The following is a 13,056-nucleotide window of genomic DNA, read 5'->3' as shown; positions in this document are numbered from 1 at the left end:
GCATAATTTATGAAAAAGGCATGAAATTAGAGCCATCCCTTAAAAATAAAGGTTACATGCTAAGAATAAAAACAAAAATGAAAAAGACCAGCCCTAACAAAATCAAAAACCAACAGAATTACATTCATCTACTGGTACTCTGGTTATTAAAAAAAAAAAATCCTTCCTGAAGAAAGGTAACATCGTTTAGAGTCTCTGTAATTTTTCACTGTAATGTCCAGTATCCAATCAAAAATTACTAGGCAGTCTATAAAAACAGGAGCAACTGATGAGAACCAATAGAAAAAATAACAGAAACATACCATCACTTGATTTAAATGTGCTGCAGTTATATGGTAGATAGATATACTGCATGATTCACAGGGAAATATTTGGAAATGTCAACAGAGAAGCTCAGAATCGTTTTTTAAAATATTAAAACAAATTCTAAAAACTTTAAAAAACAAATAACTGAAATTAAAATTCAATAAAAGGGTTTACTAGTAAAGTGGATACACAGAGACAGAAGATTAGTGAACAGGAATACAGGTCAATAGAAAGTATCCAAATTGGTACACAAAGCAAAAGGAGGCATAAAGAGTAAGAAGAGAGACACAATGACACAAAATCAATACTGAAGAGTAAGAATTTTCAAAATGGACAATTTTGAAATTACAGATTCCAGAAACTCTACATATGCAAAGCAAGCTAACTACCAAGAAAACCATATCTAGGGGCCTCCCTCGTGGCACAAGGGGTTAAGCACCACACTATGAAGCAATCCGCAGCCTCTGCAGCACGAGTTTCATCCCAGGCCAGGGAGCTACCCAAATGGCACGGCAGACCTCTCCTGACTCGCCTGTACGCCCCTCAGCAGTATATTTCAGTCAACATGCCTGTTCTGTTCACTTCTGTCTCTGGTGAACCTCTCACCCCTCACATCTCTGACCTGTACCCCCGTTCTTGTATGCATAAAAAAATAAATCTTTAAAAAAAAAAAAGAGTGAAAATATCAAATAGCACAGTTACATTTCATAGCAAGAGTGGAACCCCCAAGATAGCCAGGAATTACTGCCTCCAGGTAAAAATAACCTGGTAGTGGAAATCACAAGAAATGGCCAATTCAAGCTTCTTAACACTGTTCTCTAGTTTTTGTCCATCATATTCTTCTAGTCCTATTCTTTTAATTTAATATTCTAAGTTACAATGAGAGCTACCATTCTTTGAGAAGGTAATTATAAATATGGTTCACAAAACTGAGTCAATTTACCCTTTGAACCAGGAATACCACCACATCTAGGGCTTCACCTGAAGTCACTCACAAATGAGAAACAAAGCAAGCACAGTGATTAGGTGAAGCATTATTTGATACTAAAAGCACTATCGATACTAAAAGAGAGAAAACCAACAAGTGCTCATTGATAGGATACCAGTTGAGTAGCACCATAGACTACACAGTTCCTCAAGTACCATTGATAAGAAGAGAAAGAGGCCAACACACTGAACAAAAGCATTATTCAAGGACCAAGTCTTTTTTTATTTACTTGGTCTGCACACATCACACGTTCTACAAATCTACTAATGTTAAATGAGGACTTACTGTACTACGTGACAAGGAAGACCTCTATGAAACAGTAATTCCCAGATGTATCATTTAATAAGGAAAAAAAATGCTACCTTTTCTGCAAGAAGGTGGGAGGGATATAAAAACAATCTATTTTAATATTTATTTTTAAAGGAGAAACATAGGGAGGGTAAATTAGAAGTTAATTAAAATGGTTATCCACCTGGGCAGGTAGAAGCAGGAACGAGAATGAATTATCACCTCATTATAAATTTTCATATACTTGTGATTTTAAACCATGTAAATATCTTAAGTATTCATAAAATTAAGTCAGACTGATGAAAAAGTAAACACTAAAATTCAATACAAATAGAAACTATCAAATCCAAGATATAACTGCACTGGAATAAAAAATAATTTAAGTAATTTTTGAGATCAGTATCCTGTATACCCCAAGTGGGTTAATTCTCTAAGAAGAGAATTCTCTTAATTCTCTAAGAATCTCTAAGAAGAGCAGAGTAATCCTGAACTTTAGTTCATAGGTTTGCCATTGGTATTAATGTAGTAACTAGGACACCATTTTGTGTATTCTGTAGGATAAAGCAAATGAATAAATATAAATGATGTTGAGAACCAAGGTTTTCATTATGGAAGAAGGAAATTCAAATACAGATTGGAGGAAGATGAGGAAGAAACCTTTAGTAATAATTAATCCGAATGTAAAGTATTAGGATCCACTGAACCTAAATTTTGTTTTTCAGGGTTTTTTAGGCAGTTCTATTTGCAAGGACTGATATTTTATGATTTCTGTATTTAGAGGCCTTGCGAAAGATAAGTAGACAGTACACTTTAAAAAAAGAAAAAAACTCACTTTATCTTCAATTACTATACAAGTACAGTGAACCTTTTCACTATACATACTTTGTGGAATTCTAGTGATTATATTTTTTCTGCATCTTCTTGATTCAATCACCCTAGTAATTATTTCATGATTACTTATCAATTACTCCTAACTATGCTTAAAAACAAAGAACATAAAATAAGAAATGGAAAAATCATATAATCACCCAGAAGGGTGATGCAATCAATAGTAAAAACTCATCCTTCAGTTTTCTTACTGCACGGCCTAAAGTATTGCATCATTTTTCAAAAAAAACAATAATAAAAGAGTAAGACACCAAATTTGCTGTCCACTTTTAGCTTTCTAATAGTTCACAATTTAGGACTTTTCACTTTCTCTCCATACTGACAAGAAGAAAAATGACAGAGGAAGACACTTCACAATTATTCAGAATATGAATTTTAAAAAGGGGTAGTAGCTGTCTTGATCAGCGCTGTCCCAGAGAGTTTTCTTTGATGATGGAAATCAACAACAGCACTCACTGTCCCATCCACAGCTGCAGTCTGAGAACTTTAAAAAAGGCAGCTACTGTAACTCAGAAACCTAATTTTTCAATTTTAATTAATTTTAATTTTAAACCTGATATCCACATGTGGTTAGTGGTTACCATACGGGAGAGCACAAGTCGACACAAGTGATGAGGGTGAAAAAACCACAAATCTCAGATTATGAGCCTTCAGAAGACAGTACTCCAGGATGCATTTTCTCATACTCAATAATCAAGGAGCAATACACAGTTAACTCAAAAAGGATCAAGGGCATATAGACGAGCCAAAACCCTAACACATTTAGAAGAAAATACAGGTATAGATATTCATGATTTAGATTTGGTTCTTGGTTCTCAGATATTACACCAAAAATATGAGCAACAAAAGAAAAAAATAGGTACACTGGACTTCATCAAAATTGAGAACTTCTGTATATCAAAGGTCATAATCAAGAGACTGAACAGATAACCTATAGAATGGGAGAAAATATTTGCAAATCATATATCTGATAGGAGTTTAACACTAAGAACATATAAAGAACTATAGCCCAACAACAAAAAGAACCCAATTTTAAAAAAATGGACAAAGGACTTAAATAAACATTTCTCCACAGATGATATATAAACGGCCAATAAACACCTAAGATTCTCAACATCCTTAGTCATTAGAGAAATGCAAATCAAAGCCACCACAATGAGATAACTCTTAACACCTATTAGGATAGCTATAATCCAAAAAAATAAATAAATAAAATAACAGAGGAAAAATCAGTGTTGGCAAGGATATAAGGATATGCAGAAACTGGAAACCACAAGCATTGCTATGGGAATATAAAACTGTGAAACACTGTGGAAAACAGCGTGACACGGTTCCTCAAAAAGTTAAAAGAATTAGGCCTCCCTGGTGGCACAAGGGGTTAAGCACAGCACTATGAAGCTGTCTGCAGCCTCTGCAGCAGGAGTTGGATGCCTAGCTGGCCAGGGAGAAACCCACGTGGCGCAGCAGACCTCTCCTGACTCGCCCGCTGCTCCCCTCAGCAGTGTATTTGAGTCAATCTGTCTGTTCTGTTCCCTACTCTGTCTCTGGTGAATCCTCTCACCCCCCAGCATCTCTGGCCTGTACCCCAGCTCTTGTATGCATAAATAAATAAATCTTTTTTTTTAAAAAGTTAAAGAATTGCCAAGTACCTCAGCAATCCCATTCCTGGGAACATAAACCAAAGAATTAAAAATGGGAACTCTTCTTGCTGCTCTGCGGGTTTTAGAGCTAACATCTGCCTTATAGGCCAGGCTTGCTTTCTGAATTCTCCTCTCGCCCATGAGGTAGGAGTTGGAGCAGCAGTGTGGTGACAGGTGCCTTGTGAGAAAGGGGCGGATCCAGCATGGTGTTTGCCACCCAGCTGGGCAGGATACTCCACACACCCACTAGGCAGGGTCCCAGGCTGGTGGAGACAGCACAGACACCCCTCAGATCGCACACCTGGAGCTGGATCCTCTCTTTTGACCACTGTCCCTGACTGGCTTTGCCCAAGCATTAAACTGTCTACCTTTTGTTCCTTGAAGAAATAGCCAGCGCAAGCAACCCTCAACTGTCTAGCCTAAGAACGTTGGATTCATTTTCATCCTCTGCGTAACCCACCCAGCTCAAAACTTCTCTCACTGGCAAAGTGCTCTGCACAATCTTCCTCTCAAAGCCCTTACTTTCTCTTCTGGAGATGAAGAATCTAAGACACAGAGGTTGAGACAGCTCTAGAGTAACAAACCAGGGAAGAAACTAAGGCTAGAGTACTTGGAAGTTTGGCCCATGTCACAAAACCCAACTAGAACTAAAGCTTGTACTTCCTGACTTCAAGACTGGTGTTAGTTCTACTTCAAACTACTTTTGTATGACTGACAACCCAAAGCAGATGATTTACTGATTGCTGGCAGTTGAAAATGGATAAGCATTAATAGTGGACTCTGGCAGTGCATGAACTTCAGGAGATTTCTAAAGGATATGCCTAACAGTTTTAAAATGGATCTTTTCATGACAACTGAGTCATCAGTTTAAACTTTTCATCTTGTAATTTTGGATGAAATTTTGTTGGATCATTAGATAACGGAGTTCTTGTATTAGAAAATTATGTGCCATATAATTTTTGTTATACTTTTACAAGTATTATGACATTTTCATTGACTGAATGAAAACTTCAAGGGTTTTTTTTTTTTATATAACAAAAAAATTTAAGCCTAAACATATATTTTTACCTTTCAGTCATGTAAATTTTGCACAGGAAATTTTTCACATAAAATTAATTTTCTTTCAATTTAGTTCTGTGCATATACTAATAAAATTGGTAATATATAAGAGTTTACCCATGCTGGTTTTTTGGTCTTTATTTCAGATGGAGATTTGGGGGGGGGCAAATTAATTTATTCAAAGTATTCAAAAACTCTTACTGAAGTGTTTTTTTTTTTTAATAAGCTGTTACAACTGTTTCTTAAATTGAGCCTAAAAATGGGGTTGATAGAAACTATACTTTATATACTAATAACGTATACAGTGTTTAAAGAATGGTAAACATTGTCATGTCTGTAATGATCCTTTTATTCTATTAAATTTGTCTTAAATTTGTGTTAAAAAAAATAAAGCAGAGGGCCTCCCTGCTGGCACAAGGGGTTAAGTCTCAGCACTATGAAGCTAGCTGCAGCCACTGCAGATGAGTTCAATCCCTGGACAGGGGGTTAGCCCACCTGGTGCAGCAGACCTCTTCTGTCTCAACCGCTGCTTCCCCCAACAGTGCATTTCTGCTGGTGTATTTCTGTTCCCCACTCTGGCACTGGTGAATCCTCTCACTTCCCCCATCCCTCACTTCTGGCCTGTACCCCAGTTCTTGTGTGCATAAATAAATAAATCTTAAGAAAAAATAAAGCAGGGTCTCAGATACTTGTAATGTTCACAGACCCATTACTCACACAGTAAAAAGGTAAAAAATAACCCATGTATTATCAGCAACTGAATGAGTAAATGTGTTCTACATATAAAAGACTATTACTCAGTCATACAAAGAAATGAAGTTCTAATCCATGCCACAACATGGATGAACTAATAAGCCAGTCATGAAAGGACAAACACAATGTTTCTTTATACCTAGAATCAGAAAAATTCATCTAGGCAGAAAGTAGATTAGAGGTTACCACAGGCTCAGGGAGGGGAAAATGGGAGTTACTGTTTATATTTATGCTTTCTGTTTGGCTTGATGAAAAAGTTTTGAAAACAGTGGCAATGGTTGCATAACAGAATATAATTATGCCACTAAACTGTACATTTAAAAATGGCTAAGGTGGCAAATTTTATATATTATTTTTCACTTCAATAAGTTAGAATGTTACAATAAAAGATCTCTAAATTCTTTTATTTCCCCTCTCCTACAAGTTTTTAAGCTTCTTGAGGTCAGACTTGAAGAGAGGGAGAAACCCAAACAGCACTGGAAGTGAGTTCTGAAAGCACAAATTATGTAACGGTTTCTCTCTGAATCTCCCTAGGTCCTAGAAGGGACCATGTCAAATGAGAAAGCTATGAAGATTTGAATATACTGGATGTTGAATAAAGGATAACTGACTTGCATGAGTAAAAACAAAGAATAAGTGAACAATATCGTTCTGAGAACAAAAATAGGGTATTCCCACCCAGTTAGTCATCCCAACAAGAATTCCATCATGTAGTAGCTTGTAACAAGAACCTGGACATGTAGGCAGTATTCTTAAATCTCTTATGATCTCAGAGCATCAAAATATTTAATTCAAAGAGGACTTGAACTATGTTTACATTCAACATAGAGGACTATGTTTACATTCTTACAAATATCCGATAAAATTGCTTTTCACTATCCCTTAATTCTCACTTCTGTAAATTATTTGTAAAAATTACTTAAGTACATAAAAAGTTAAAAGAATTCTTCACACCTGGATGGTAGATGGTGATGATCATTTTTCTTGAAGGTCAATCTATTTCCTTCAATGGGTTTTGATGCAAAAACATCCCAATAGCGATGATCATTACAGGTTTCTAAGCATTTCTCAGTAAAAAGAACCAGGGTTCTTTGAACAGTCAATTTCAGTACTAACGCAAGACAACTCCAAGGCAAGCCTGGGACATCTTGTGCCAGAGAGCAGGGTAATGATTAAAGAATGATGAGATGTGCCCGAAAGGCTACAGGAACTGGTTTGAAGAGTTTCCCCACTGCCTCTCAATATTGAGTGTCCTCAAAATTTAGAACAATTTGAACATCAAAAGGAACAATAACAAATTATAATGCAGTAGATTAAAAAAAAAAACAGGAGCTTATAGTGATGCTAAAGGAGAGAAGGAGCTCTTCTTAATAGAGAAAATGTCAGCTATAAATATTATTACCATTTAAAGTACGTATTCCTTATACAGAAGATAGGGTACCTTAATTGTGGAGAGATCTAGCAGATACCACCTTAAACAAGTAGTTGGTATTACCAAAAGTAAGATGAAATAACATTAAGTGTCTCCTGCTGCAGGATAAAGTCATCACCATCTACTAAGTAGTATTCTTGGGAAAAATAATGAACTTTGTTCCTTCATTACAATCATCAGACATTTCCAAATTGTGGGACATGCCATAGAAAGTATCTTAAACTCTTCAAAAGGAGCTTAAAAAAAAAAAAAAAAAAAAACCACGGGGATTGCTTTAAATTAAAAGACTCTAAAGAAATACGACAGGCAAATGCAACCTTCAGTTGGATCCTAGATTGAAAAATAGTTTAAATGGGCCTGGATGGCATAGGGGTTTAAGCTTCAGCGTTATCACAGCCTCCCTCTGCCTGAGTTCAATCCATGGCCAGGGAGCTGACCCACATATGGCACAGCAGACCTGTCCTATTTCACCTGCTGCTCCCCTCAGCAGTGTATTTCATTAGATCTACCTGTTCTGCTCCCCACTCTGTCTCTGGTGAATCCTCTCACCCCCTGCACCCTGGCCTACATCCCAGTTCTTCCACGCATAAATAAATCTTTTTAAAAAATAGTTAAAGTGGATATTTTTATAAAAACTGAGGAAATCTGAATATGTTAAATAATATTGCTCTGTGTCAATTTCTTGGATATGAAAAAGATATAAGAGAATGGTCTTGCTGTAAAATGTGCTTGAGTAACAGAAATGTGATGTCTGCAATTTACTTTCAATAGCTCAACAAGAAGAAAAACAAAAAAAGGAATAGAGAGAAAAAGCAAATGGGACCAAAAAAATTGATGATTCGAAGGTATTTTTTCAACTTTTCTGTTTTACAATTTTTCAAAATAAACAGTTGTAATTTAAGAAAAAAAAAACTTCTTAGGGCAGACTAAAAAGACTGAGACAATCAATCTGCAAATGAAGGCAAGACTAATACCAGCTAAAAGAACTTTAAACTCAAATTCTAAACATTAAATGAGATACAAATTCAAGCACTTATGGTCAAAATATCAACCCTGCGCCCTGCCTTAGTCCTTTCCCCACCACTGTTTAGAACTACTCTCGCCTTCTACTCAATCTGGAGAGGCCTAAACCTGAAAATGGTTGCCCTCTTTAAATACTGTATTACAATGCTGATTGGTAACTTCCAAAGATTACAACCCAAGTTTTTCTCTTGGCCTATGACTACCATAAAAACTGTGAACAACAAAAACCAATTGCTCTCACAAAAGAAAAAATAACTTATAAGTAATGAGTTGTGAAAACTCACCTACTTAACAAAGTGTATCTTTCACATTACAAATTTATTCTTACAACTGTCTTTCTTAAAAATGAAAAAAAAAAAAACTTCAACATTAGAAAGAGCAGATACACTCTCTTCAATAAATTAACTATAATTACTCAACTTAGGAAAAGCATATTCTAAAATTCAATACAATAAAAATGTCAAATAATTCAAATAAAATAGTATCTGTAAATAGGAAATATCACAGAAATATTACCATCACCAAGAAACCAAAATTTCAACATAATGCAATTCTAAGATAGAACCAGATTTAACAAGATCTGAATAAGACAACTTCCTAGAACAGCCTAAGACAACACACTATTACAGTCCCAGATCTTAAATTTTAGGGACTAGGTCAGTCTAGAGAGATCCTGGATAGCTTTCATTTTCCGCCAAATAGTTTACTGCCATTAGTAGGAAAAAACAATAATAATAATAGGCAAAGAAAAAACAAGAGAGAGACATGATCCAAGTTCCCTCTTGTCCCTATATCTTTTGCAGGCAATTAGTAGTAAATAACACACCCCCCCCCCCCGCAATTAGTAGTAAATAACACCCCCCCCCCCCGCAAAAAAAAGAAAACCAATGGGGGGGGGGAATCATCACAGAATCACAGATGCTTGAATAAATTATACCACCTCTGTAGTAAACAAGCAATAAACCAGTCTAACCAGTGTTCAAACCCACCAAGAGCCAAGTTATCAGGCCCCCAAAATATTTAAAGATACAACATCCCAGTTTTCAAAAATAGATTTTATCAACAACCAACCTTTAGTGATAAAACTAGAATCCCATCCAACTTCACTCACTTTTAGGTAAAATAAATGATCTTATGCTTTTAAAACATCTCGTGGTATGTTTTCCTATATAAAGTTTTTCTTTAAAGATTTATTTATTTATGCATACAAGACCTGGTGTACAGGCCAGACATGTGGGGGGTGAGAGGACTCACCAGAGACAGAGGGAAACAGAACAGACAGATTGACTAAAGTACACTACTGACGGGAGCAGCAGGCTAGTCAGGAGAGGTCTGCGCCACGTGGGTCACCTCCCTGGCCGGCCTGGTAATCAAACTTGTGCTGCAGCAGCTGCGGACAGCCTCACAGGCTGTCTTTACACCTTGGGCCTTCAGGGAGGCCCTAAAGTTTTTGAACACTTACAAACATAACTATTAGTGTAACTGCAACCACACTATATTTACTGTTCTACAATTTCAATGTCTGCATAAAAGCTCCTCACATGTATCAGGATTTATTTAACTAATCCCCTAATGTTGGATTTTTGTTTTTTGTTATAAAAACAGCTGCAAGGAACCTTTCTGCAGGAGTCTTTTTGTTTGGTCCAAAAAGGAATAAAGTTTCAGCATGGATGCCACAGTGAAAACAGTGTTAAAATATTCCTTGGGTAATTTTTTGCCCTTTTTACTCAATGCTACAGAAGATAAACGAAAGGAAAAGACAACAAGTCTGTTATGTTCTTAACAGAATTTAAAAAGATCCAAAAAAAAAAAACAAAAACCCACAACTGATGAACATTTAAACCATGTTACCCAGAAGCCTTTCTCAACTAAGGCTCCAGAGAAAATATGGCCATAAACCTAAGGTATCCACTCTGAGTCAGGAATCCTCTCTCCTGTGCACCCAGAGCCTAGCAGCTACATACTATCATAGGGAAAAGTGAGGGAAAAGCCATTCAAACTACTGTTCTCAGGTTTTCATTCTCACAGAGCTCAGGGAGGGAAGTCCAAGTCCTGAAGCACATTTCATTCGACTCAAATAAAGGAATACTACATGCTACATGAATACAATGCTACTTGCACTCCCACAGTTGGGCTGGTTTTTGGTTGGTTTTTTTTTTTTTTTTTAAGACATTTATTTATACAAGAGCCAGGGTACAGACCAGATGCACGGGAGGGTGAGAGGATTCACCAGAGACAGAGCGGGGAGCAGAACAGGCAGACTGACGAAATACACTGCTGAAGAGAGCAGTGGGCGAGACAGGAGAGGTCTGCCTCGCCATATGGGACCCTCGCCAGCAGGCCTGGATCAGGCCGCTGGGATGAACCAGCGCTGCAGAGGCTGCCGACAGCTTCACAGCGCTGTGCTCAACCACCTGCTCCACCAGGGGAGACCCTGGGCTGGTTTTAAGGCCTAAATAAAGTGCCTCACAAAAATGTTCCTTATGCTAAACTATAATTAAAGTGTAGCTACCTGACCAGTATACTCTGTGGCCTTACAGGTCTCCTATCCAATGAAACTGGTGCTGAAAAAACATACTCTAGATATTTACTAACAGGCTTTAACATGAAAATTTTACATACCGATGACAGACATATAAATGCTTATTTATGTGCCAAAATATCATTAACACAAGACAGAAAACTAACTTGATAACATAATCAATGTCTACTGATAACAGTTATTGAGATTCCTGTATTATAACTGAAAAGGCAGTTTTCAAGTGGAACTGGAGATCATACCAGAAAGCAGTTCAGAGAACCCCAAAATGTATCCGTTGTATTTCAATCTCACCTAACATCAGATTAAAACCAAGTATATCTCTTTTTAACAAGCCAAATGGGAGAAAATACATCAAGTCAGTATTAAGCACATGACAGTAATTTCTCTACAGAATAAAGACAATGGGAACATCATCTTCTCGAGGTCTGATTCACAGTTTCCAAAACAAAAATATAATAGTTTTGCCAAAATGAAAAAAATCGTTTCATGAAGGCTTGCCTATTTTTCTCTTCCAAAAAAAAAAAAAATTAAGATCCATTAATGTCTTATAACACACCAAACCTAAATTTTTAAACCTCCGTCTTAAAAAAAATAACTTTAAAACAGCTGTATACAGTGTTAGGGAAAAACTAATACAATGCAAAAAATAATTTAGAACTAGGACAAAACAGGGAAGACTCTCAGAGTTCTTTAAACAGGTGCTTTCCAAGCAAAGCAGGATTTTTTGGGTTCTATGAAAGTCTTTCATCTAGTTGAGCTGGATATATTTGTACACCTATGTCAGCAGTATTTTTAGACAAGAATATGCAGTAAAAAGTTGTGAACTCTGGCTATTTATAGTTTGGTATCAACTTCCTAATCCATTTAACCATGACACCCTCTCCAGTAAGGCAGAGAACACTGAGTAAATGTTTTCTCAAGAATTTCAAATTTTCTGAAGTCAGTGAGGATCTGAGACACTATAAAAGTCAACGGAAAAACATTACATTGGGCGATACTCTATTTCCCAAATGAGACCTCCTTCTTCATCTACAATCCCATTAGGCAAATGAAAACTCATGCATCTGATGACTGAAGTGAAAGTTCAGTAAGAGAGCATCCTATGTTGTCCCATCTGAATCCACCGCCTCTGGAACTGGACACGAAGGGTATCATGACCAACTTCATAAAACTTTTAAATGCAATCAGATAAAGAGCAACAAAAAGCATACATTTTAGCAACGTGGAGTATAACAAGGTATAAGAAAAACAAGGTGAACTCTCCCCTCCCCAGCACACTGAAAACTCGCGCAGGGTCGTGCACATCAGCAGCTCCCTCTGCTACAGGAGTTAAACAAATTGTCACATCCCTCTCCCCCTCCCTCCCCTTCCCTCTCCTCCCCTCCGGAGAGGTCAAAGGGCTCCAGACACAAGACAACAAAACAAAAGCACGTGACAAAAGTTTCTCCCGACACGGCCCGTCCCGCGGCCTACAGGTGCCGGGTCGGGTGCGCGCTGGGCCCCTCACCCCGGGCTGCAGCCCCCGCGGTCGGGGGGCGCGCGGGGTGTCCCCCGAGGGCCCGGCCGGGGGGGAGCAGCGGGCGCGCGGCCGGGCGGGGAGCGGGCGCCCGCGGGGACCCCCGAGCGCGGTGCGGGGCGCGGGCCGCGGCCTGTTACCTTTTCCTGCTCCTCGCGGAGCCGCGCCACCTCCGGGGCGCGCAGGGGCGCCGCGCTGGCGGCCGCGGCCGAGGCGTGGGGCCCGGGATCCGCCGGGGCCTCCATGGCGGGGGCGCCGGGGCCTCAACGGGGCGAACGAGTCCTAAACCAGTGTTTATGGAGGCGGCGTGGCCGGCGGCTGCCCAGCGCCCGCGTGCTCGCCCTCATGCACCGCGCGCCCCGCGCCCAGGAGGCCGCGCCCGCTTTCCCCGCTGCCGCGGCGGCCGCTGCTCGCGTCCGGACTGCCCGCGCCCGCATCTCACACGTGCATGCCGCCCGTCGCCGCCGCCGCGGGTCGGAGCAGCAGGACAGCCGCGCGGGGAGAGCTGCAGGCGCCCGTCCGCAGGCCGGGCCCACCCCGCGTCCCGTGGCAGCCAAGCCTCCTCCGCGCCTCCCCCCGGGCCCCGCCCCTCGCCCCGCCCCGCGCGGCACGCCGGGAAGC

At 39.3% G+C, this 13,056-nt stretch overlaps 1 protein-coding gene across 1 annotated transcript in view; it reads right to left on the bottom strand.

Moving 5' to 3' along the window:
* Window positions 1-12,680, bottom strand: part of URI1 (URI1 prefoldin like chaperone) — a gene marked incomplete at both ends in the record, with an annotated part of 60,017 nt that extends 47,337 nt beyond the window's left edge. The window contains one exon of the mRNA XM_084256591.1: window positions 12,576-12,680. Within this exon, the coding sequence (XP_084112717.1) occupies window positions 12,576-12,680 (105 nt within the window). The remainder of the gene's footprint in view (window positions 1-12,575) is intronic.
* Between the last annotated feature and the right edge of the window lie 376 nt (window positions 12,681-13,056).

Source organism: Talpa europaea, assembly GCF_964194135.1.
Source record: "Talpa europaea genome assembly, chromosome: 16".
Classification (NCBI taxonomy): domain Eukaryota; kingdom Metazoa; phylum Chordata; class Mammalia; order Eulipotyphla; family Talpidae; genus Talpa; species Talpa europaea.
The sequence above is the reverse complement of the archived record's forward strand: the minus strand, read 5'-3'. Positions and strand labels throughout refer to the sequence as shown.